Genomic DNA, 25,342 nt, shown 5'->3' with positions numbered 1-25,342 from the left:
GAAGCCTGAGAGCCGGGAGTCCCAGGGCGGCCTGGCGCGCCCCGCAGGTCGGGCATGGGGCCTGGGAGTGGGGACTGAGGTCGCAGGACTTTCCTGTTCCACTCACTATAGGATGCCGTGGGAGGGAGGTTGTCGGGCTTTCGGGATATGCGCGGCCTGTGGGGAAGAACGGGAGGTGAGGGAGAGAGAGGGAAGCAGGTGTGGGTGTTGTCAGGGTTGGCGTCGCCCCCTCCTCGGTCCAGCCCCTGTAGTCTCAGCGCTGGTTCCAGGCTGGGTGGTCGGCCTCTCTACCCTCCTAGTTCGGACTGCTCTTGGAAGCCCCAGTCTTTTCTCTTCCCTGCGGGTAAACGTTCGTACACGTGCGGGAACTTAGCTCTTTGTGGAGGTGGGGCTGTGGGGAAAGGAAAATTCCAACCTCCCTGTTCCTCCAGTTAGCCCAAGGGTGCATTTCCAGGGCCGTCCCCAAAACGCAAGTGGGAGGGAGGCCGTGTGAAGTCCAAGTCTATGCTTCTTCTGAAAAGAGTGCAATTAGTTTGTCTTTGTTGACAGTGTGGTACGTATCTGTTTCCATCTAGCTATATTTTTACTTTAATTGCAGAGTTTCAAACTCTTTATTGAACTTAGACTATGTTGTGAGTGGTTTTTAATGAATCAGGAGACATGAATATCAGTTCTTGGAACTTTTGTTGCGTTCTCATGTGCAAGAAATTTAATTTTACATATTTGGCTGATTGTCTAAAGTTAGTATATATCCTCGCTGAGTGAAAGATGAATCCAGATTAATTACTAGATGAAAATCATTTGACATCTTTGATCCAATCGTTCTATTAACATTGAAGATCACCTTTGTCAGCTAAGTACCTGACCTTTGAATCTTACGTCACACTTTGGAACTTCAGTCTTTCGCTGTTCACTTCAAGGCCTTTAGAATAAACCTAATTTCACTCTCTTGCCTTTTTAAAAGACATGGTCTATGTGGAGATCCTCCTGAGTAGCTGGAATCACAGGCACACGCCACCACACCCACCCACTCCCTTTTTTTTTTAAAGACAGAGTCTTATAATGCCCAGTCCAGAGCTTGTGATCTTCCTACCTCAGGCTCCCCATTTGCTGGAATTCCAGGTGCATGTCACTGTGTCTGAGCCAGGAATTGAACCCAGGCTTCCCATGTGGTCCCAACTTGAAGAGCATAATATTCTAGCAGATTGCCCTACCATGGCTGAGCCTTAGTTCTCTCTCTTGAATGCACTGGGGTTTCTTTAGGGAAGATATTTTGGCCAATTAGATTGTCAAATCTCTTGAGTTAGGTAAGACTATAACTATTTTACTTTGCAAATTACGCATCTAAGAATTTTATTTATTATTTTTATTTTCAGAGAGTGTATGTGCTCACCAGAAAAGAGACAGAGGGAGAGGGAGAAAGTACCCCCACCCACCTAGCCACGGGGCATGATTGTACCACAGTCTCGTCTCTATTTTTCTATCCTGTTGGGATTTTGTGCATGCATGCTCATACAGGTAGCATGTTTTTCAAGCTGCCAGGTCAGGATTTGAACTATGATTGGACAAATGAGATCTGGCTTCCTTTACTACTAGGCCACTGGGCCAGCTCCTATTTTCTCTCCTTTTATTAGAATTGTTTTATTTAATTATATTTATTATTATTATTATTATTTTTAATTTGACCAGAGAGAGAAGGTAAGTGAGAAATCGCTTGACCACCAGGTCTGAGACCTAGACTGCCGTTGGCCCTGTGGGAGTCCAGCACCTCAACCATCACACCACCTGCTGGCCCCTTTTTCGCTTTGTTTTAAGGTTTGGAATTTTATGAACTGGCTTCCACTCAATAAAATCATATTCAATATACAAAGAAAACTTGTGTGTGACAAGAAAGAGAGAGGAATCTACAGCAGTCACTGGTTGTAATCAGTTATCAAATTCTAGTAGAGGGAAATGAGAAAAGATCCTTGATGTGGTTAGTAGACAGTGAACTGGTTTATTCAACCCTGCCAACTCTATCCCTTCTCCTGGCTTAGACTTTTGGGTTTTTCCTTATCCATTACTCTCTATGGCAGTGTCTGAAGTGGGCACTGGAAAAATAACCTTTGGGGGCTGCATACCTTCCACAGCCTACTTTATTGTTACTATGATTTCTTTTTATGCAAGAGTGGTATGCACACACACACACACCCGTGGAGCTTGAGCATGCCACAATCATTTTTACTCCCAATTCTTTTTTAAGAATTATTTTAACTTTATTTATTTATTTACTTGCTACTTACTTAAATTTGACCAGAGAGAGACAGAGCGAGAGAGAGAGAGAGAGGGAAATCAAGAAAGCAAGCTGCCAGGTCTGGGACTCGAACCACAATCAACCATGTGAGAGTTCAGCGCCCTTAGCCACTATGCTACCTGTCAGCCCCCATTTTTACTCCAATTCTGTATCCTGAAAGGATCCTGGCATGCATGTTCCCATCAGGTTTTTCAAGCCTGTGGGACTCCAATTATTGTTGACCATGTGGGTCTGGCTTCTTTTTTTTTTGGGGGGGGGAGAGGTTTTCGCTATAGGGCACGTGCGCTCGCCAGAGAGAGAGAGAGAGAGATAGAGAGACAGAAAACGAGAAATCACCCCCCAGGGGGGATGGTCACGCCGCAATCCCTTCTCCTCCATTCTCCTCTCAGGATCTTGGGCACGCACGCACACGCGCCCGGCGTGAGTTTTAAGCCACCGGGTCCAGGACGCGAACCGCAGTCGACCATGTGGGAGTCCAGCGACATAGCCATTACGCTAACTGCTGGTTCCCGGATCTGGCGTCTTTTACACAGCATTTAGACTGGCTCTAGCCAACTTTATTTAGATAAGGTTAAAAGCTTAAGAGTTACACTAAGAGGTCTTAAGTTACTTACTTACTTATTTATTTACTTATTTGCTTTCTTCCTTCCTTTCTTCCTTCCTTCCTGGCAAGAGTTGGGATTTATCAGTACAATATTCTTATAAACTTCATAGATTTGCAGTCTTTTTATTTCTGATCTTTTTTTTTTTATTTTGGAGAGATTTTTGCTATAGGGCACATGCACTCGCCAGCCAGACAGAGAGAGACAAACAGACAGAAAGCGAGAAATCATCCCCCAGGGGGGATGGTCATGCTGCAATTCCTTCTCCTCCATTCTCCTCTCAGGATCTTGGGCATGCACGCACACATGCCTGGCGTGAGTTTTAAGCCACCAGGTCCGGGACTCGAACCGCGGTCAACTACGTGGGAGTCCAGTGACATAGCCATTACGCTGTTGGTCCTTATTTCTGATCATTTTTGTGAGCAAATTTCCACAGTCAAAGATGCCATCTAGGACTGGCACGTGACACGGTGATTAAGGGTGCTGATTCCCATATGGCCGACCATGGTTCGAGTCCCAGACCGGCAGCTTGCTCTCTCACTTTACCCCCTTTCTCTCTTTCATTCTGTTCCTCTATGGTCAAATTAAAATAGATAAATAAAGTTAAATAAAATAATTCTTTTTTTTTAAAGATCTCATCTAGACAAGCATTTTTAGGCCTGAAATTCTGTTTTTTTTTATTTTTATGTGCTACCTGTTGGACTTACTGATGGCCATCTGAAATAATTGGTTTGAGTGGGAAGGCCAACTTTCATCTGAGCCTTAAGGCTAAGCTGGCCTCTATCGTTTAACAGAGAATGTTACTAGAATTACCTGAAGAAAAAAAAAAAAAAGAATTACCTGAAGAAAGGTTGAGTGTGCATGCAGAAGAACCACATCTAGTTGCTTCTTTTCCATATTAATATTTTCCAGACTGGTGCTTTTCTCCACTCTAGACCCTGAAGCCACACGGAGTGCCTCTTGTTAGCAGAGCTCAATTTTCCTCCAGCTCTGGTTGCTAATTAGCTAGTTCCAACTTGACTTTTTCTTTGTCCTGTGTTTTCCTGAAGATGACAAGAAACAATAAACCTACACTACTTAGCTATAGCCATCTTCAACATGAGGTCTGCTGCCTTTCAGAATATTCCTGGTGACAGTTTTACCAAATGTTATGTTTTGTAGTGCAACACTGCCTGTCAGCTTTCTAGTCTGAAATATCTGTATCCTTGGTACCAGTTTCCTATGTGTTTTAGGTTCTGTTATGACAGCAACCCACCTCTAGTACCAAATTCTATATTAGATAGTGTGAGGTCAGGTACTGTGACAGAGATCTGGAACTGCAATGGCTTAAATAAGATAAATTAAAGTTGGGCCACACAGTGGCATAGTGGTAATATAATAGCAGTGTTCTGGAATGCTGGGCCCACATAGGAAAGTTGAGCGTTTGTATCCCAAGGCTTTCCTGTACATGCCAAATGGATGTATGTATGTGCATAATTCAGACTGGCTGAGGCTGGGGAGGGATCAAGGTGTGAAGACTCCATTGGGGCTGCCTATTGATCTCTATCTCTTTCTTTCATGAAGGAAATACACACACACACACACACACATACACACATATATTTAAATTTACATTATTTATTTATCTATTTATTTGTTGTGATTTTTCAAGCTGCCAGGTCCAGGACCTAAATCATGTTTGTCCATGTGAGAATCCAGCACCGTAACGACCATTCCACTTGCTGGATACAATAAACAAACTTTTCTATTATAAAAATTTAGTTATTTATTTAATTCCATTTGTTGCCATCATTTCTTAAAAGAATTATTTTATTTAACTTTATTTATTTTAATTTGAGCAGAAAGGGACAATGAGAGCTGGAGAGAAAGAGAAAGGGAAAGTGAGAAAACAAGCCACCTGGTCTGGGACTTGAACCGCAGTAGGCCATGTGGGAGTCTGGCGCCATCAACCACCATGCCACCTGCTGGCCCCCCAATAAATAAACTTAAAAAATATAAGTACAAGTCTGAAATTGTATTACCATTTTGCTTTGCAAAGTCGCAAGCTTCATGCTTCTTCTGTGTTGTTTCCTCACCATCCTATGGATGTCGTGCCTTTTTTCCAGCTTGCCACTATATCCATATCCTGTTGAGCTGGGAGGAAAAGAACATCCTGTCTCTTTAAGCGAATGATCCAGAAGTTGCATCATTACTCTACTACATTCTCATAGGCCCGAACTTTGTCACATGGCCTTATTAGCTGCATAAAAGGCTGGTAACTGGATCTGATTTTTTTTGGAGAGGTTTTTGCTTTAGGGCATGTGCACTCGCCAGAAAGGCAAAGAGAGACAGAGAGATAGAAAGCGAGAAATCATCCCTCGGGGGGATGGCCACACCAAATCCCTTCTCCTTCATTCTCCTCGAACCGGGCTGGACTACATGGGGGTCCAGCGACATAGCCACTACGCTAACTGCTAGTCTCCACACTTAACTATTTTTAAAATGATGTATCCCTACAAGAAATGAAAATAGGGTTCTGTACATGTGATTTATTGTGATATTGGGGCCAGCAGGTGTTGTGGTGGTTAAAGGTGCTGGATTCTCATATGGCCAATCATGGTTCGAGTCCTGAACCTGGCAGCTTGCTTTCTCACGTTCCCTTTCTCTCTCTTTCTCTGGTCGAATTTTAAAAATAATAATAATTGGGACCAGCAGTTAGTGTAATGGCTACGTGGCTGGACTCCCACGTAGTCGGCCATGGTTCGAGTCCTGAACCTGGCAGCTTGCTTTCTCACGTTCCCTTTCTCTCTCTTTCTCTGGTCGAATTTTAAAAATAATAATAATTGGGACCAGCAGTTAGTGTAATGGCTACGTGGCTGGACTCCCACGTAGTCGGCCATGGTTCGAGTCCTGAACCTGGCAGCTTGCTTTCTCACGTTCCCTTTCTCTCTCTTTCTCTGGTCGAATTAAATAAATAAATATTTTAAAAATTTATTGTAATATTTAATGCATTTCTATTTTGCTTATACATCAAGTATTAAGAAAGAAACCTTTTATACATATAGGGCAATATACTTTATTTTAGAAAAGTAATAATTTCTTTTTTGCTTCTGCTAATTCTTTTTTAAGAATTATTTAATTTATTTATTCATTTATTTTAATTTGACCAGAGAGAGACACTCAAAAAGAGAGAGAGGGAAAGTAAGAAAGCAAGCCACCAGGTCCGCAACTTGAACTGTGGTTGGCCATGTGGGAGTCTCCAGAGCCTTAACCACCATACTACCTGTTGGTCCCTGCTGCTGCTAATTTTTTTTTTTTTTTTTTTGGAGAAGTTTTTGCTATAGGGAGCGTGTGCTCGCCAGAGAGACAGAAAGTGAGAAATCACCCCCCAGGGGGGGATGGCCACGCCGCAATTCCTTCTTCTCCATTCTCCTCTTGGGATCTTGGGCATGCACGCACATGTGCCCGGCGTGAGTTTAAGCCACTGGGTCCAAGACTCGAACTGCAGTCGACTACATAGGAGTCCAGCGATATAGCCATTACACTAACTCCTAGTCCCTGCTGCTGCTGCTAATTATGATGATAATTAAGACTCTGGGTTTCTACTTAACTCATATGTGTGTGCTTATGATCAGTTACATTAATTAGAACAGGAAGCTAATGAGGTCTGGGACAAGGTTAGAATGGCTTTAGTCTTTTTCATGACATTGACCTGCTTTCCTAAAAGGTACTATCTTGGATAAGAAGAATGAGTTAGAGTGATGGATCTTGTACATAAGTCTTGATATAGGCAGAGTAAATCAAAGAACAAACCCTACTGAAAATGGATACCTGGCATCCTCTCACATCAGTGACAGTGAAATTGGAGGAGATATGGTCAAGGTTATGGAGCCTCCCTTCTCCTTTGCCCTTTATGGGCCTTCTTTCTTCACATGTTTACTTTGGCCAAAATCAGGGCCTCCATGGAATGACCACATCAGTCACTAAAACTTCCCTTGAGTAAAAGCTCCTAAGACATACCGAGTTTGCTTTTAGTAAACTTTCGGATGGCAGTGTTTTCGCTAGTTAAAATTTGACCAGTGATTTCTAGCTAGCTATTAGTAACGGCCTGTACTTTAACCTTTACAAACCTCAATCTCTAAGTAAACTTGAAATTATTTATCAAAAATTCCAATTTAAAATGAAGGTGGCTTTAGGAGTGGTGAGTCATGGGTATAGATTTCATCATGGAGTATTTGGGCTGTTTATTATTTTTTTAAACATGACAGCATTTAGAGCCATTAGGAGATGGGAGCCATAGCATTCCAATGTTTAATGGTTACTATTGTTGTAACCAAGCTTTGGTAGTTGAAGTAAGGTTGCAGTGATATTATGGTGAAAAATCAGGAGACTTTAACACTCATAGGAAAACAATTTGGGGAAAATCTGAAGACATTAAAATTTTTTTTTCTTTTTTTTGGAGAGGTTTTTGCTATAAGGCGCGTGCGCTTGCCAGACAGACAGAGACAGAGACACAGAAAGCGAGAAATCACCCCCCAGGGGGGATGGCCACATTGCAATCCCTTCTCCATTCTCCTCTCGGGATCTTGGGCACACATGCACACGCGCCCGGTGTGAGTTTAAGCCACCAGGTCCGGGACTCGAACCGCAGTCGACTATGTGGGAGTCCAGCGACATAGCCATTACGCTAACTGCTGGTCCCAAGACATTAGAAATTTTTGAAAATACAGATAATTCTGGAAAACAAATGCAGACTAAAAGAGGCTGAAGATATTAGCCCTTGCTTTATTTATTTATTTTTTTTGGAGAGGTTTCCACTATAGGGTGTGTGAGCTCGCCAGACAGACAGAGAGAGACATAGAGACAGAAAGCGAGATATCACCCCCCAGGGGGGATGGTCACGCCGCCATCCCCTCTCCTCCATTCTCCTCTCGGGATCTTGGGCACGCACGCACACGCGCCCGGTGTGAGTTCTAAGCCACTGGGTCCAGGACGCGAACTATGGTCGACTATGTGGGAGTCCAGCGACATAGCCATTACGCTAACTGCTGGTTCCCAGCTCTTGTATTTTTTTTAAGGAAGCATCTTAATGACTTTTTGTTCTCTCATTTCTTTTGCTATTGGACTCCCCTTTCAACTCATATGTATTTATTATTTTATTAAATTTGTATACTTTTGGCCTCCCCGTGGCCTGATCCTAATCAAAGTTTGAGTCGCAAACCTGGAAGCTTAAAAAACATGCCAGGTGTGTGTGCATGTGTGCCCAAAGTCCCAAAATAAGGAGAAATGCCAAAAAAGGGATTGCAGCATGGTCATTCCCCATGAAGGATGCTTTATCATTTTCCCTCTCTCCATCTCTTCTTTTAGTAGCAAGTGCATGTACCCTCTGGCAATTTTAAATTTTTTTTCTAAATTTTAAAAAATGATTTATATCTTCACCCTGTCAGGATTTTGGGCACATATGCACATGAACCACGGGTATTTTTCAAGCTACCAGGGACAGGATTTGAATTGTGCAGTTGGCCATATAGAATGCAGCTCTCTTAACCCCCAGGCTACAGGGCTAGCCCCAAATTACTTTGTAAAGCTATCATGTTTGAGATAGGAATAGGACTGGAGAATGATATAAAATGAACTTGCTTGCATGGCTAAGATCTGTCTGAGTTTACGGAACAGGAGAGCATATTCTGGTGCAAAGTTATTTGACTTTTAATGTGGTTAGATATGAAGTTCCTAAGGTGAAATTGGAGGCAGCTATCTCATTTCAGCAGAGTTCTAAGGGGCTCCAACTATAAAAATCCCTTTCTTGGAAGTCTTTAATGCTTTTATAGATATCCAATTCCTTACGTATATGTTGCTTGAATAAGAATAAAACTATGGATATGGTTTAGATTATTTTGGCGTGGTCTGGGGGGAGGCTGCTTATAACCACATGATGAAGAAAAACTGCATTGATTTTAAGTACTACATTTCGTTCAAATTATCTGTCAATGAATCATGCTGATTAATATCACTTTTCTTTCTTAAAACACTGTTTGGGACCAGCAGTTAGCGTAATGGCTATGTCACTGGACTCTCACGTAGTTGACCGCGGTTCAAGTCCCGGACCCGGTGGCTTAAACTCACGCCAGGCGCGTGTGCGTGCATGCCCAAGATCCCGAAAGGAGAATGGAGGAGAAGGGATTGCAGTGTGGCCATCCCCCCTGGGGAGTGATTTTCTGCTTTCTGTCTCTCTGTCTCTGTCTGTCTGGCAAGCGCACGCACCCTATAGCAAAAACCTCTCCAAAAAATGAAAAAAAAAAAACCACTGTTCAGCCCTCCTTACCCACACCCCAACTCCTCTGTATTGCATGGAATAGGCTAATTTATGTAACTATCCCCGTACTACTACTAAAAAAATGTATTAGCAGGCCAGCCTGTGGCATGGTAGCTAGTGTGGCTGAATTCTACACGGCTGATACTGCAATTTGAGTCCTGGACTTGGCAGCTTGAAAAACACTCCAAAACATGTAGATTTGTGCCCAAAATCCTAAAAGAAGAAAGAGATGGAGGAGAAGGGATTGCAGCATGACCATTCCCTGTGGAACATGCTTTCCCACTTTCCCTCTCCCTTTCTCTCTGGCTCTCTGCCTCTTTCTGGCATGTGCCCTCTGGCAAATTAAAAACAAATTGCGTTAGCTAAGATTCTTTTGGTCACAAACAACAGAAACCAACTCTGGCAGGCTAAATAGTGGTACAGTGATGACGTTCCGCAGTCTGGACCCAGATGGGAGGATCCTGGGTATCCTTGGGGCTTATATGTGTTAAGTGTATACATGTGCTTGTAGTCAGGGTTGGCTGAGACTGGGGACAGATTGTGGCATGAGGACCCTGTTGGGGGTGCCCCTCCCTCTCTGACTGAAGAAATAAACAAACTTAAAAAAGGAACCAACTCCATATCTTGAATCAAGAGGGCACTTCATTTGAAAGACAAAGAGTATTTTTAGAACTGAAGGATGTGTGGGGCAACCAAGACACAGGAAGGGAGTGAAACAGAGCTACCTCTGTGAATATTGGTAGGAGCTGTGTATGGACCAACAGGCAATGGCTGTTAATCTGACTTAGCTCCAGCACCACCATGACATCTGTCAGGGGTCCCTAACATTTGGAGATTTGCCAGGAGCACTCATGGCCCTGAGTATATGGTTGTCTTTATACTCATAAGTAAGATTCGTAACAGTGATTGGTTGAGGACCCATGGCTGAACCATAATGGAAAAGGAACAGGAAAAGCCTGGAGGAACCCTTCTGCAGATTTCCTGTGTGCTTTCTCTCCATGGGAGGTGACAGAGAATACAATTTCCTTAAAGAAATAAAAACACAGCAGCACATGTGTTTCTGCCTGGGAAAGCCCATTAGAGACTTGGTACCCAAGGTTTTTATCTGCAACTGTTCACGTAAGTGCCCTTGGCATGTACCCAAATTCCAAACTCCCAGAAGGAAAGGAGGTTTTTGGTATGATCCATATTGTCTACACAAGTAGTCTAGACACACAGGACCACCATAATCAGTTAGGGAAAGGTATAAACATTCCAACTTGAAATCTAAGTTCTCAGATGCCAGCCTGGCAAGCAGGTTTTTCTAAGGGTAGCAGTTCCTGGCTAATTTTTTACCCTCTGAATCCAAGTCTCAAATTCAGGATTGACCAGCCCCAGTAACCCTACGGCAACACAGTTCTCTGTGACACTCAGAACATGGGAAGGTCCAGGGTTTGCAACCTGAGGCTTCCCTGTTTATGCCGGATGGATGCATGTTTGCTCATGATTATGGCTTGAAAATGCTGTTTGGGGTGTCCCTTTCTCTCTGACTTGGTCTCTGTCTCCCTGTCTCATGGAAAAAAGAAATAAGTGAATTAAAAAAAATTGGGGCCAGCAGGTGGCAATCTTCCTTTTCCCTATCCCATTAGTATTGTGAGCATATACACACCTGCCTGGCATGTTTTTCAAGCTCACAGGGCCAGGATTCAAACTGTGTAGGCCATGTGAACTGGCTTTCTGTGCTCAGCATGTAACCTTTGCACTATGGTACTGGCTCCAGCAGAAAAAGTTTTTTTTTAGCAGAAGCATTTTTTTTAAATTTAACTTTATTTATTTATTTACTTTAATTTGACCAGATAGGAACAGAGCAAGAGTGAAAGCGAGAGAGAAGGTGAGAAAGCAAGCCACCAGGTCCAGGACTTGAACCACAGTCGGCTATGTGGGAGTCCAGCATCCTTAACCACAACACCACCTGCCAGCCCCAAGCAGAAGCATTTTTTTTTAAAGAGATTTTTGCTGTAGGGTGTATGTTGTCACTAGAGAGAGACAGAAAGACAGAAAGTGAGAAATCACCCCCGGGGGATGGCCACACATAATCCCTTCTCCTCTATTCTCTTCTCGGAATTTTGGGCAAGTACTCACATATGCCTGGCATGAGTTTTAAGCCACCAAGTCCAGAACTCGAACCGCAGTTGGCTACATGAGGGGGTCCAGCGATGTAACCATTTCGCCATCTGCCTGAAACTACAACTTGGTCAGTTATTTTTTTTTCCGAGTTTTTGCTATAGGGCATGTGCACTTGCTGGAGACGAAGACAGAGAGAGAGGGAGGGAAAGTTAGAAAGCACCCCTGGGGTGATGGTCATGCCACAATCCTTTGTCCTACAATTTTCTCTTAAGATTTTGGGCATGTGCATATGTGCCCAGTGTGTTTTCCAAGCTCCTGGGGCCAAACCATACAGTCAACCATGTGGGACCTAGCTGTCTACCTGTCTGGCCCTGAATTTCAAAAAATTTTTGTGCCTTATTAAACTCATATTTTAATTTCATTTTTCCAAAACTCTTTTGAAGTCTTCTTGTATCTGTTTATATACATAAATATACATATAAATGTAAATATGTACACATGCTAATATGCTACATGTACGTATGATGAAATATATATGCTACACATGTGCACACACACGTTCTAACTAAAAGCAGGCTATATATTAATATATTGAGTCATCAGAAAAGTCAACTTATGGGAACCAGCAGTTAGCGTAATGGCTATGTCGCTGGACTCCCACGTAGTCGACCGCGGTTCGTGTCCCGGATCCGGTGGCTTAAAACTCACGCCGGGCGCGTGTGCGTGCGTGCCCAAGATCCCGAGAGGAGAATGGAGGAGAAGGGATTGCGGCGTGACCATCCCCCCTGGGGGGTGATTTCTCGCTTTCTGTCTCTATGTCTCTCTCTGTCTATCTGGCGAGCGCACGCGCCCTACAGTGAAAATCTCTCCAAAAAAAAAAAAAAGAAAAGTCAACTTATTTTTGCATAGAAAAATGTAGAAAAAAAGTCATGACTTTTCTGACAACCCAGTATATTAATATGTATAGTCTTTGTCATTATCTTGACCATTCTACATTATTTTGCAATGCCTTTTGGCAGATGGAGATTAATTAACATTGGCATGACCCCCAGAAGATGGGGGGTTTATAAAGAGAATACTAACAGTAGGAAAATGTCTGTGAAAAAGAAATAGAAATCAACTGTCTTTAGAACCGGAAGGATGTGAGTGTGGGCAACTAAGTAGCTTCACCTTCTACCTGTGTTCTCTGGAGAAAGCCAGTTCCAGTTAAGGTATGTTCAGGAATGTGGGTAAGAATGCTGGAAGGGTTATTTTGTTTTAAAATAATTTATTTATTTTATTATTTAATTTGCTGTAGGGCACTTGCACTCAGCAGAGAGAGGAGAGAGAGAGAGAGAGAGAAAGCCACCAGGTCTGGGACTCAAACCATGGTCAACCATGTGGGAATCCAGCACCTTAATCAACACACCACCTGCTGGCCCCAAATTTCTTTTCTTCTTTTTTTTTTTTTTTTCAATTATTTATTGGGACCAGCAGTTGGCATAATGGCTATGTCGGTGGACTCCCTTTTATGTCGCTGGACTCCCTTGTAGTCGACTGTGGTTTGAGTCCTAGACCTGGTGGCTTAAACTCAAGCCAGGCAAGTGTGCGTGGGTGCCCAAGATCCTGAGAGGAGAATGGAGGAGAAGGGATTGTGACATGGCCATCCCCCCTCTGGGGGGCGGGGGTGATTTCTTCCTTTCTGTCTCTCTGTCTCTCTGTTTTTCTGGCGAGCACATGTGCCCTATAGCAAAAAAACCTTCCCCCCCCAAAATTTATTTTATTTATTATTATTTTTTAAAACTTTGCTATAGGACACATGTGCTCACCAGAGAAAAACAGAGCGATAGATAGAGGGAAAGTGAGAAAGCAAGTCACAAGGTCCAGAACTTTAATCGAAGTTGGCCATGTGGGAGTCCAGTGCCTTAACCACCATGCCACTTGCTGGCCTAGGAGGCTTGTTACTCATGAAAAAGAGTTCCAGAGGTAGCAGTGCAAGGAGCTGGGAGGCAGAAAGGGAAGGGATGAAAACAATTATGTGCAGGTTTGAGGGGAGATGGAGATAATGCCCAGAGCTAGGAGGGGAATCCGCTCTCCTGACTCTGCCGCATGTTCTTTGGGGTAAGCAGGGTCTTTTTGTTCCAACTCTCATGTCATTGTACTAGAGTACCATTGAAAGCCTGGCTGTTGGTGGCATGGTGGTTGAGGCACTAGACAATCACATGGTTTTCAGTGTTTTGAGTCCTGGACCCGGCAGCTTACTTTCTTACTTTCTCTCTCTCTGAGTGTATGTGTTCTGTAGCAAAAAAAAAAAAAAAAAAAAGATAATTAAAATTAAATAAATAATTCTTTTAAAAAAAGAAAGTGTGCACATGCATGTGCACACACATGCAAGAGAAGCGCCCTCAACAGGTATGTGGTCATGTCATGATCCCTTTCCCCAAGCCCTCTAGCTCTTCAGGATCTTGGGTATGTGCATGTGTGTCTTACATGTTTCAGGTTGAGTAGGCTGGGCATCCCAACTTGCATTGCCTTTGTGGCTTCCAGTTCTGCAGTTCAGTACACTATTGACTGTGTCACAGAGGCTAGGCCAAGATAGGAATCCTTGACACTGTCTCACCATATCACAACTCTGCCCCAGGCAGAATTGGACCCAGGTGGATAGGACCATAGGCCCTGCCTTTTTAGGTTGGACTGGGAACCTGGCCTGGGCCTCCTATGTGGCCTCAGTCACCATATGGTAGAACTGTACCACTTACCCCACTGTGGCTGGCCCCATATCTATTTCTTATGTAATATATAAAATCTAAAAATATCTCAGATAACTAGGGAGAAAAGAGGATTCCAATTATGCATAATCTCAGCATTTTAACCACTGTTTTCAATTTGGGGGTTCTCTTATATTATCTACCTATGTGTATAATACTTATTTTTACAAATATACACTTATAGTTCTGTTTCCTTTTTTTCTCCTCTGACTTAGCTATCATGAGATAAATTTAAGGTAAGAAATGTGTTTACCTGAATTCAAATCATCTTTAATCCTGAAAACTCCTGGCAGATGTGGCGGGTAGGAACAGGGAGTTTAAAATGTCTACTGCTGCAACAGTTTCTTTGAAAAGCTTGTTTTTGTGATTTGTGGGCATCTCCTAAACTACTTATATTGTTTTATTTTCCCCTAATTTAGTCGATCATGGCCTTGCCAGATTGGTGACAGTGTATTGTGAGCATGGTCATAAAGCTGCCAAAATCAACCCACTCTTCACTGAACAAGCCGTGCTGGAGAATGTGCCTGAGATTCAAGCTCTTGTGCAGACCCTGCAGGGACCCTTCAATACCACAGGTATGGCTCAGCAGCCATGTGCGAGTGGAGACCTGTGTACATGAGGTGAGAGTTCTCCCTCTATAATTAAAGAACCAGCATGACCATTGAAGCTGAGGCTTCCGTGGGCTGTGAGGAGACAAGGAGAGGCATGTTCAGTTGCTATTAAGGAGGAGCAGTCTTTTTCTTATTTGGAGAGGTTTTTGCTATCAGGTACACATACTCACCAGAAAGACAGAGAGAGACAGAAAGACAAAAAGCAAGAAATCACCCACCAGGGGGGATGGCCATGTTGCAGTCCCTTCTCCTCTATTCTCCTCTCGGGATCTTAGGCACGCACGCACACATGCTCAGAGTAAGTTTAAGCGAACGGGTGCAGGACTTGAACCATGGTTGACTACATAGGAGTCTAGTGACGTAACCATTACATTATCTGCTAGTCCCCAAGGAGGAGCAGTCTTGAGATCCCAGAATGGTCTTCTGAAGAAACCTGTTTTTCCTGTACTCAGAAGCATATTGAGGCCCAGCCATGATGGCACACAGGAAGCACTACCACTTGGGAAGCTGGAAGCTACATGGGAAGCCTGGATTGGTTTTCCCAGCCAAGTCAAACAAACCAGGTGCAGTTACACATACCTGTAATCTGGCTGATTGGAAGGCTAGGGCGGGGCCATCTTGATATAGCAAGGCCCTGTCAGAAATACCTCTGTCTCTGGGACCAGCAGTTAGTGTAGTGGCTATGTCGCTGGACTCCCACATAGTTGACCGCAGTTCGCGTCCCGGACCCAGTGGCTTAAAACTCACGCTGGGCATGTGTGCATGTGTGCCCAAGATCCCAAGAGGAGAATGGAGGAGAAGGGATTGCAGCGTGGCCATCCCCCCGGGGGGTGATTTCTCGCTTTCTGTCTCTCTGTCTCTATCTGTCTGGTGAGCGCATGCGCCCTATAGCAAAAACCTCTACAAAAAAAAAAAAAAAAGAAAAAAGAAATACCGCTGTCTCTTCACCCTCTTCCTTTTCCTACCCGACTCTCTCTCATAAAGGAAAACAGAAACAAACTGCAATGAACACTTGATGAATACCAGATACTTTATGTATATCATGTCACTCTTTCTCAAAACCACTCCCAAAAGTAGCTATCTTCATCTTTATTGTACAGAGAGAGAAACTCTCTTATGACCTAACTCCTAAGCACTTATGGCAGTGGTAGGATGACAACCGAGGTCTACTTCCATTCCAAAGTCACACCCTTATCCTGTTTATTTCCCTAGCCTGGAATATGGAAAAAAAAAAAAGTTGGCCTGGATCATTAATCATAGTCTAGTGGTTCTGCCTCATGTATGCATGTATTTACAATTTTTTTTGGAACTAAAAAAGGATTTTATTTATTGAGGGCAAGAGGACGCAAACAATATAAAAATCAAAAGCTTATCTGGCATTTTATTCGCTTTTCTCTCTCTGCTTGTCAAATGGCAGTTGGACTTTCTTTGTACATTTTCTAAGGGTCCTGCTCCGCTCATGAAATCCTTATACGGGGGAACTGCCAAGTGGATTCCTTAAGTGACCCTGTGGGAGAACTCTTTTCTTTTTTTTCTTGGAAAGGTTTTTGCTATAGGGTGCATGCACTCACCAGAAAGACAGACAGAAAGCAAGAAATCACCCCTCCCAGGGGGGATGGCCGCGCCACAATCCATTCTCCTCTCAGGATCTTGGGCATACACATACATGCACCCAGCATGTGTTTAAGCTGCCGGGTCCTTGCACCGGGGTCGACTACATGGGAGTCTAGCGACATAGCCATTATGCTAACTGCTGGTCCCCTGTAAGAGAACTCTTAAGCAGGATAGGAGTAATCACTCGGTTCTGCCTACTTTTTTCCCTTCTGCTTCATGTGTACTACAAAATAGTCATTGCATACAATGGTCAGGCCTACAATTAGTGAAAAAAAGTTCTGGAAGCCCACTTTGCCATCTTGGCACTGGTCCAGGTCATTATTTTGTCCACAGCCAGAGGATCTTTTTGATTTTCCAAAAATCCTGGGAACTCCTTTTCCATGAGTACTCTTAGGTCCTTCTTTGTCAAGTAGCCTTTATCCCCAGCAAATTTGTGAAGTGGCATCGTGGATTCCATGGCATGCTCTATTTGAGATGGCAGTTTGGTGATATCTGTTGAAACCTTGGCGAGAAGGCAGGCGTGGATGCTGGGCAAGCCCTGAATTTACATTTTAAAAAATAATGATTTAATTTTATTTATTCGTTCATTTATTTTAATTTGACCAGAGAGAGATGGAGAGCAAGTGAGAAAATAAGCCACCAGGTCCAGGACTGGATCTATGGTTGTCCATGTGGGAGTGTCCAGTGCCTTAACCACCATGCCACCTGATGTTCCCTGTATGTATTTACATTTTGCCAGAGGGTGTGTGCATCCACCAAAAAGAGAGAAAGTGAGAGTACCCCTCCATCAAGAATGCTTATGCTGCAGTTCCTCCTCCATTTCTCTCTGCTTTTGAAATTTTGCACCTGCACACACACATGCCTAGCATCCCCGGCAGAAATGCCACACCACAATTCCTTTTCCTCCATTCTTCTCCTGGGATTTTGGGCATGCATGCATATGCACCCAGTATGAGTTTTAACCCACTGGGCCTGGGGCTTGAACTGGAGACAGCTATGTGGGAGTCCAGCCCTTTAATTACCATACCACCATACCACCTTCTGGCCCCTCAGATTCAGCCACCTTTACCACCATTTTTAAAGTTAACCTTGGAAATGTCAAATTCTGGTTATTTGTATCAATTAGTCATTTTCCAGTTATTTACTTAAGTGAAATGAGCCGCTAAAGAAACATAGTGGCTTTTAAAACTCCAACAGTTGGAGGGCCAGCAGGTGGCATGGTGGTTAAGGTGCTGAATTCCCATATTCAAGTCCTAGTTCGAATCCCAGACCTGGCACCTTGAAAATCACAACAAATAAGTAGACAGACAGAAGGACAGAATCACAATAAATAGATAGATAGACAGATAGATAAATAAATAAATGTTAAAAACAAACAAACAGGGGCCTGCAGGTGGTGTGGTAGTGAAGGGCGCTGGACTCCCACATGGCCAACTGTGGTTTGAGTCCCGGATCTGGCAGCTTGCTTCCTCACTTTCCCTCACTGTCCCTCTTTGATAAAATTAAAATAAATAAATAAATAAATAAAGTAAATAAAATAATTCTTTAAAACAAATAAACACTCAACAATCTAAACCTAGCAGAATAGAAACCTTAAAACCCCAACAATAATTTTATTATCTCTCATAGTTCTAGGTGTTGCCTGGGATCAGCCCAACAGTCTCCAGTTGGAGTGTTCCATGTGTTTGCAGCCAGACAATGGCCAGGCTGTCATCTGACTCACTCACTCACAGGTCTTGAGTCTGGGCTTGGAAAACTTAAACTGCTGAGAGCCCAAACATGGCTCCTTGAGCATTTCTGTCTCTGTGTGGCCTCTACCCATGGTTTCTCCAGCTTGGTGCCTTCAGTGCAACCAGAATTTGTAGGTGGTGGCTCAGGATTCTAAAGACGTGTCTTCAGAGAGAGCACCAGAGAGAATCTGTGTGCCACTTTTTATGATGTAACCTTAGGAGTCACATAATGTCATTTCTGGCACACTCGACTATCAGTTCAGAGCAGGGAGTTTCAGGGTTCTGGAAGAACATTCAGGATGGCAAATACAGTTGAGGCTATTTTTGCAATATTCAACCTGAGGGGGGAAGAAACATGTGATATGCCAACATGTGAATGTCTATAAAGACATTTAGTGATCTGCAGGATGTTACATAGGTATTAAGGACAGAAATAGTTGTATGAAAAGTTTACAAGAAGACAACCAAAGTGTGTATGTGTGTGCGTGCATATGTGTATTGTTGTCTTAGTTGATGCCCAAAATACGACGTCTGTGATCATCTGACATCTATGATCATTTCCTGTGATTCTTCTTTCTCTTTTCGCACTATTTTCTCTCCCAATTCTTCACTTTGTCTTATGGAACCCCTATTAAATTGCAAACTTCTCCCCATTCCAGTCCTCAACCCATTCATATAATACTCCATCAATGTTCTTGACTTCAACCTGACTTCTTCCTGAAGTTCCCTGTTCCCCTGTAGCTTTCAAGTAGAGGCTGCCCATTTCCCTTCACTAATGTACTTCAAGCCCTGGTGGAGGAGAAGGTATTTGGGAAGGCTGTATAGCTACTCTCTTTTATCTTCTGGCAGAAATTCCTTCTACTTCTAACTCATACTAGATGACCTTCTTACTGCTGACTCCATTTCATCCCTCATGGACATATATGGTTTCTGGCTCACAATCTTCCTCTCCTTAACAACCCCTGGCTTGGGAGATTAGATATCTTCTTGCAGCACAGTCTTGTCTTTCTTTAATTCCAGACCATGACCTACCCTCCACTCTAGCTGTTGTATCTCTAACATCTTAATTCTAGTAGCCAGTGTTCTTACCATAAGCACTCATCCTTGTAGCTATTTCACTTTACCACACCCACTACCATAGCTTTGAGTTCAACCTGACCCTTGATTCCTTAGCCTCTCCATTTTTTCTAGTTAATCAACCTCTCTGGCTTTGTCACCCTTGCTTCCCAACATCAGCCTTCTCATTTCTACCAATTTCTCTACCACTTCCAACTTTCTGGCATCCTTATCATCTGTAGTACTTGTTCTACAATTCCCAATCAGTACAAGAATGTGACTTTTTCAGGCTTTCTGAACTTAACAGGGCCTAATTGCACAACAGTTCCAGTTGAGCGTTCCAATTCCAGTTCATGGTTTCAGCCTATTCTCTTCTCTTATTTCCACCCAGCAGTTCTTTGACTCATTTTAACATGAACCCCAACCATCCACAGTTACCCTCAACAAATGGCTTAATTTTCTATCTCACTGAGAAAGTGAACTAGGAATGCCTCTCATTCTCTCACTTACAAATTTGCCTAACTCTAGACCCAAACATAACTCTTCTGAAGGAAGAAGCATTTCTTCACTCAGCCCTGGCTAATCCCTCAACCAATCTATGAACCTCACTCCTTTCTGCTTGCTCTGGGTGTACCTCTCTTTTATTCATTTATTGTTTTTTATTTATTTATTTATTTATTTATTTTTTGAGAGGTTTTTGCTATAGGGTGCATGCGTTTGCCAGAAAGACAGAAAGAAACAAAGAGACAGAAACTGAGAAATTACCCCCCAGGGGGATGGCCATGTCACAATCCCTTCTCCTCCATTCTCCTCTCAGGATCTTGGGCACACACACACACACACACACACACACACACACACACACAGCATGAGTTTAAACCACCGGGTCTGGGACGGGCACTCAAACCGTGGTCAACTACATGGGAGTCCAGTGTCACAGCCATTACACCAACTGCTGGTCCCCGTATCTCTCTTTTTAATCTTGCATTATTCTTCATGGACTCTTTCCTCTTAGTATATAAAGAAGTTCACAGGTCTTTCATCTTTAAAATACTTCCTCCAGTTTTCTCCCTTTTTATCTATCATGTTGTATCTGTCCTTACTTTTCCAGTCAAGCTTCTTCTTTTTTTTATTTATTTTTAAAAAAATTATCTATTTATTTATTTATTTACAGCCATTCACTGTACATCAATACAGCATGCAAAATGAGATTTTCCATCCAGTACATTGTATAGTGGCTCAATCAAGGATATTACCACACATGTTATCATCAACCAATAATTTTCTATTTATTGTTTCTTACAAATTTTACTTTATGTTCTCCTCTTGATTTTCCTCCCTTGATTCCTTACCTCTTATCCTCTGCCAACTCTCCCCCTTCTTCCACACTGTCTCTGGTATGTACAGTTGTTTTCCATACCTTTTTTTTTTTCACATTTTATTGATTCACTAAAGATCTTAATTAATTTAAAAACTTTGAGTAGCAAGCACAGCTGATATATACATATTTATAAACACATGTCTGAGTGTAAACTTTAGTGAGTAAAGTGAACATATTATAAAGTAGCACCTTGCTGGGGCTATATAGCTTACTGTAGTCATTAAAATAGGTTTTAGTAGGTATTTTTTTAATATACTTTTTAATTTAAAAAAAGTTTTAATTTTAATAGATCAAAATTTAAAAATGTGGGGAACCAGCAAGTGGCGTTGTGGTTAAGGTTCTGGACGCTTCCACATGGCCGACCATGGTTTGAGTCCTGGACCTGACACCTTCCTTTCTCCCTTTTCCTCTCTCTCTCTCTCTCTCTGTGTGTCTCTCTCTGGTCAAATTAAAATAAATGAATGAATAAATAAAATTAAATAAATGATAATTAAAAAAATTTTTTTAAATGTTAAGAGAAATTTGCTTAAAACTTAAAAGCCAGGAAAAAGGTTAGAATTCAGTTCAAATAGGTAGATGAACCTATCAGCAGTTCAAGAGAAGACAAAAATCCCTAAATATGGAAATCAAAGCAGCAAAGAAAATCAGTATTTAGTCTAAAGTCAAAAAATTCTGTTTCACTAGTTCAGACTCATGTAATTAATCTCTCTTCTATTGAATTTGCAGCGTTACTACGGTCTGATCTTTCCATTTAAACTCTGAAAGTTAGCATTCAACTCTGGACTTGTCCTTACTGTTAGGCTGGCCATTCTCTTGGTTGTTTCTTGTACTCTTATTTCTGTGAGTCTGACTTTAGTTTTCCTGGTATAGCACTCCCTGCAACCCTTCATGGAGAGCTGGTCTGGTGTTGGTAAATTCAGATTTTGTTTATCTGAGAATGTTTTTGTCTTTCTTTTCCCCCTATGGAAGATAATCTTGTTGGGTATAGTATTCTTTGTTGAAATTGTTTTTCACTTGATACAGTGAATATTTTTTCCCATTCTTTCCTTGCTTGCATTGTTTTGAATAAGAGGCCCAACATTAGCCTTATGGGATATCCTTTGAAAGTAACTTGACGATTCTCTCTTGCCAATTTCAGTATCTTGTCTTTGTCTGTGGTCTTGGTCAATCTGGCTATGATGTGCCTCCGGGAATATCTTCTTGGATTGATTCTATGTGGAGTCCTTTGTATTTCTTGGGTCTGGTTATTTGAGTGCCTCTCTAGGTTTAGAAAGTTTTCTTCCAGGATTTCATGGAATAAATGATCAGTACCCTTAGTAGTTTCTTTACCTCCTGGGATACCGATAATCCAGACGATTGGGTGTTTAGTGGTATCTAGTAGTACTTATATGTTATTCTTATTTTTTCGGGTTATTTCCTCAGTCTTTTTGGTAAATTTTTCTAGGTCAGAGATTCTATCTATATCTAAGATTCGATCTCCTGCATGATCTAAGCTGCTTTTGATACTTTCAACGGAAGTTTTGATTTCCTGTATTACAACCTTCGTCTCTAATGATTCCATTTGATTCTTTTTTATGATGTATATCTCCTCTTTCAAATCGTGCAAAAACTTCCTGACTTCCTGGTACTCAGTGTCTCTTTTCTCCTGCATCCTCTGGAGTTTGTTGTCTCTCCTCTCTTGTATCTCTGTTAGCTTTGTCACTGTGAATATTTTAAATTCTTTATCTGACATTTCCATGAATTCCCTTGTATTTTTTTGTGGAGGAAGAGGAGTTATTCTTTTCCATTTGAGGAGAAACGTTTTCTTTGTTTCTCTTATTTCTTGTGCCTCTGCAGTGATTTCTGGTCATCTGATGGATTGTACTTTTTTTTTCCCTATTTTTTGGAATTAAATCTGAGCAATCAGAGGAATGCAGAAGAAGATGACCTGCAGTCTGTAGACAGTACCACTTTTCTCCCTTTGCACAACTGATTCAAAGAAAATTGAGGATTAATCTGACCCTAAAAGTATTCAGATACTTGGCTACTAAGCACCTAGACCTGTCTAGAAAATCAATGTATGAAGGCTGAACAGAAAAGTGAGAAAGATAAAAAGAAAAGGAAAAGGAATATTAAAAAAACAATGAAAAAGAAGAAAAACAAACAAATAAAACAAGACAAAAACAATAAGAAACAGAGAAGAAAACATATTTTTTTGTCAAAAAATGAAAACCATGCAGTGCAAATGGAGCTGCTCGGGAACTCAAATATAGATGGCTGCTGATTGGCTTATGCTATGAGGCCAAGGGGAAAGGTAAGAATTAGAAAGACAAAAGAACAGCAAAGAGCTAAGTTTAAAAATTAAAAAAAATAATTAATTAAATAGAGACAGAGAGATTGAGAGAGAGAATAAGTAGGGTGCTTTAACCTGACTCATGGCTAGACTTTGGAGCAGGAGGGTGAAGTCTGGACAGAGGGTCTTCAGTGGTTGAAATCCTCTTCCAGTCAAGCTTCTTGAATAGCCTGTGCTAATTGTCACTACTTCTTTCCTTCCAGTTTCCTTTTTTGTTGTTGTTTTTAGAGATTTTTGCTATGGGGTACATGCTGTTGCCAGAAAGATATAGAGAGGCAGAGAGACAGAAAGTGAGAGATCACCCCCCAAGTGGGATGGCTACGCTGCAATCCCTTCTTCTCCACTCTCCTCTTGGGATCTTGGGTAGGTACACATGTGTCCAGCGTGAGTTTTAAGCTGCCGGGTCCAGGACTCGAACCATGGTTGACTATGTGGGAGTCCAGTGACATAACCCTTAAGCCATCTACTGGCCCCGGGGGAGTTCCTTTTACTCTAAAATGTTACATTGCTACTTATATTCAGGTCTAAATTCATATTAAGACAAATAATACTTACTTTGAGATACTAATAAGTCAAATGTTTTAGTAGATATTTACAGATAAACATAGGATGAATATTTATAATAAAGCGAACAAAAGGTACATTTCAAATTTTAGTTTGTGTTTACCGTAGAATCAGAACTTGTCATAAGGCAGTGGGGCATTGTCCTTGGGAAGAAAGGTTTTTTCCCTCTCTCTTACTTTTACAACTTCATGATCTTTGACTATATGTTTAGTTTTGCTTTTAGAGAAATCTAAATAAACATTGATAATAGGCTAAACTATTTCAGAAACAATGTGTTCTTAATTGAAGTAACTGTTTTGACAGATTCCATAAATAAATTGTTAGATGGTTGATTATTGTTTTAAATAATCCCTTTGATTGTATTTCATAGGATTATTGAACATGGGGAAGGAAGAGGCATCTCTTGAAGAAGTAATAGCCTATCTCAACCAAATCTACTGTGGACATATTTCTATTGAAACCTTACAGCTTCAGAACCAAGAAGAGAAAGATTGGTTCGCCAGGCGATTTGAGGAACTGAAAAAAGAGACATTTACTACAGAAGAGCGAAAACATCTATCAAAACTCATGCTAGAATCTCAGGTATAGGGGCCAGCAGGTGGTGTGGTGGTTAAGGGCGTTGGGCTCCAATGTGGCTAACTGTGGTTCAAGTCCCAGACCTGGTGGCTTGTTTTCTCACTTTCCCTCTCTCTTTCTGTCCCTCTCTATTCAAATTACAATAAATAAAGTTAAATAAAATAATTCTTTAAAGGAAAAAAAGAATCTCAGGTATAAAACTAGTAGCGAATGTCAATGGGATGGATCAACTTATTTCCGACAAGGATTGATACTTATTAAGGAGAGAGAATGAAGGCATTAACTGTCATAACTTCTCTCACTTACATCAACTCAGCCTGATAGACAATGAACACACACATTATCACCAGTAGAAAAAAAAAATAGATTGCCAAATAGTTGAGCTATTGTTTCTCCTTAAAGTCAAAATACTTTTTGTGTATTTGTCTACTCTATGAAAGATTTCAAAATTCTTGAGATCTTCCCTTTTTATTACCTGAAGTGATTGAAATACCATGCATGGAGGAGGATCTCAGGACACATTAATGAAACCTAATCTTCATCAGGGCCACAATCAGGGCTCAGGCATATCAGTAGTTTGGATAGTTGGATAGTTCACAGTCTTGAATAAATACTGAGTTGTCTGAAAAATCATGATGCATTTTTGCATAGAAAACTAGAAAAATACATTATGACTTTTCCAGTGACCAAGTATGAGGGCTTTTGTAGCCCTCTACAAAAACTAATGTACTGGGAGAGGCAGCAGAAATCTTTTTTATTTTGGGGCCAGCAGGTGACATGATGATTAAGGGTGCTGGATTCCCACATGGCTGACCATGGTTTGAATCCCAGACCTGGCAGCTTGCTCTCTCACTTTCCCCCTCTTCCTCTCTCTGACTCGGTCCCTCTCTGGTCAAATTAAAATAAATAAAAAATAAAGTTACATAAAATAATTCCTTTTTTTTTGGAGAGGTTTTTGCTATAGGACATGTGTGCTGGCCAGAAAGACTGAGAGAGACAGAGAAACAGAAAGTGAGAAATCACCCTGTGGGGGGCTGGCCACGCCGCAATACCTTCTCCTCCATTCTTGTCTCAGGACCCTGGCACGCATGCACACATGCCCGGCATGAGTTTAAACCGCCGAGTCTAGGACTGGAACCGTGGTCGACTACATGGGAGTCCAGTGACATAGCCATTATGCCAACTGCTGGTCCTCATAAAATCATTCTTTAAAAAGAAAAAAAGAAAATTATTTTCTTTTAATTTGTCAATGGGTGCATACACTCGCTGGAGAGAGGCAGAGTGTATGAGAGAAAATGAGAAAACACCACCCATGAGGTATAATCACGCTATAATCCCTTGTCTTCCATTTCTCCCTTTGGGATTTTAGACACATGCACTTAATGTGTTTTTCTAGCCACCAGGTCCAGGACATGAACCATGCTGTTGCTCACTT

General features: G+C 41.8%; 1 protein-coding gene and 1 pseudogene across 1 annotated transcript in view; one reads left to right on the top strand and one right to left on the bottom strand.

The window, feature by feature from the left end:
- DHTKD1 (dehydrogenase E1 and transketolase domain containing 1) overlaps positions 1-25,342 on the top strand; it is a gene marked incomplete at its 5' end in the record, with an annotated part of 97,080 nt that continues 71,738 nt past the window's right edge. The window contains 3 exon segments of the mRNA XM_014588392.2: positions 1-47; positions 14,463-14,618; positions 23,702-23,913. Of these exon segments, the coding sequence (XP_014443878.1) occupies positions 1-47; positions 14,463-14,618; positions 23,702-23,913 (415 nt within the window).
- Positions 16,390-18,761, bottom strand: LOC102474519 (protein S100-A10 pseudogene; annotated as a pseudogene).

This window comes from Tupaia chinensis, unplaced genomic scaffold, assembly GCF_000334495.1.
Source record: "Tupaia chinensis unplaced genomic scaffold, TupChi_1.0 Scaffold000275_1, whole genome shotgun sequence".
NCBI lineage: Eukaryota > Metazoa > Chordata > Mammalia > Scandentia > Tupaiidae > Tupaia > Tupaia belangeri.
The sequence above is the reverse complement of the archived record's forward strand: the minus strand, read 5'-3'. Positions and strand labels throughout refer to the sequence as shown.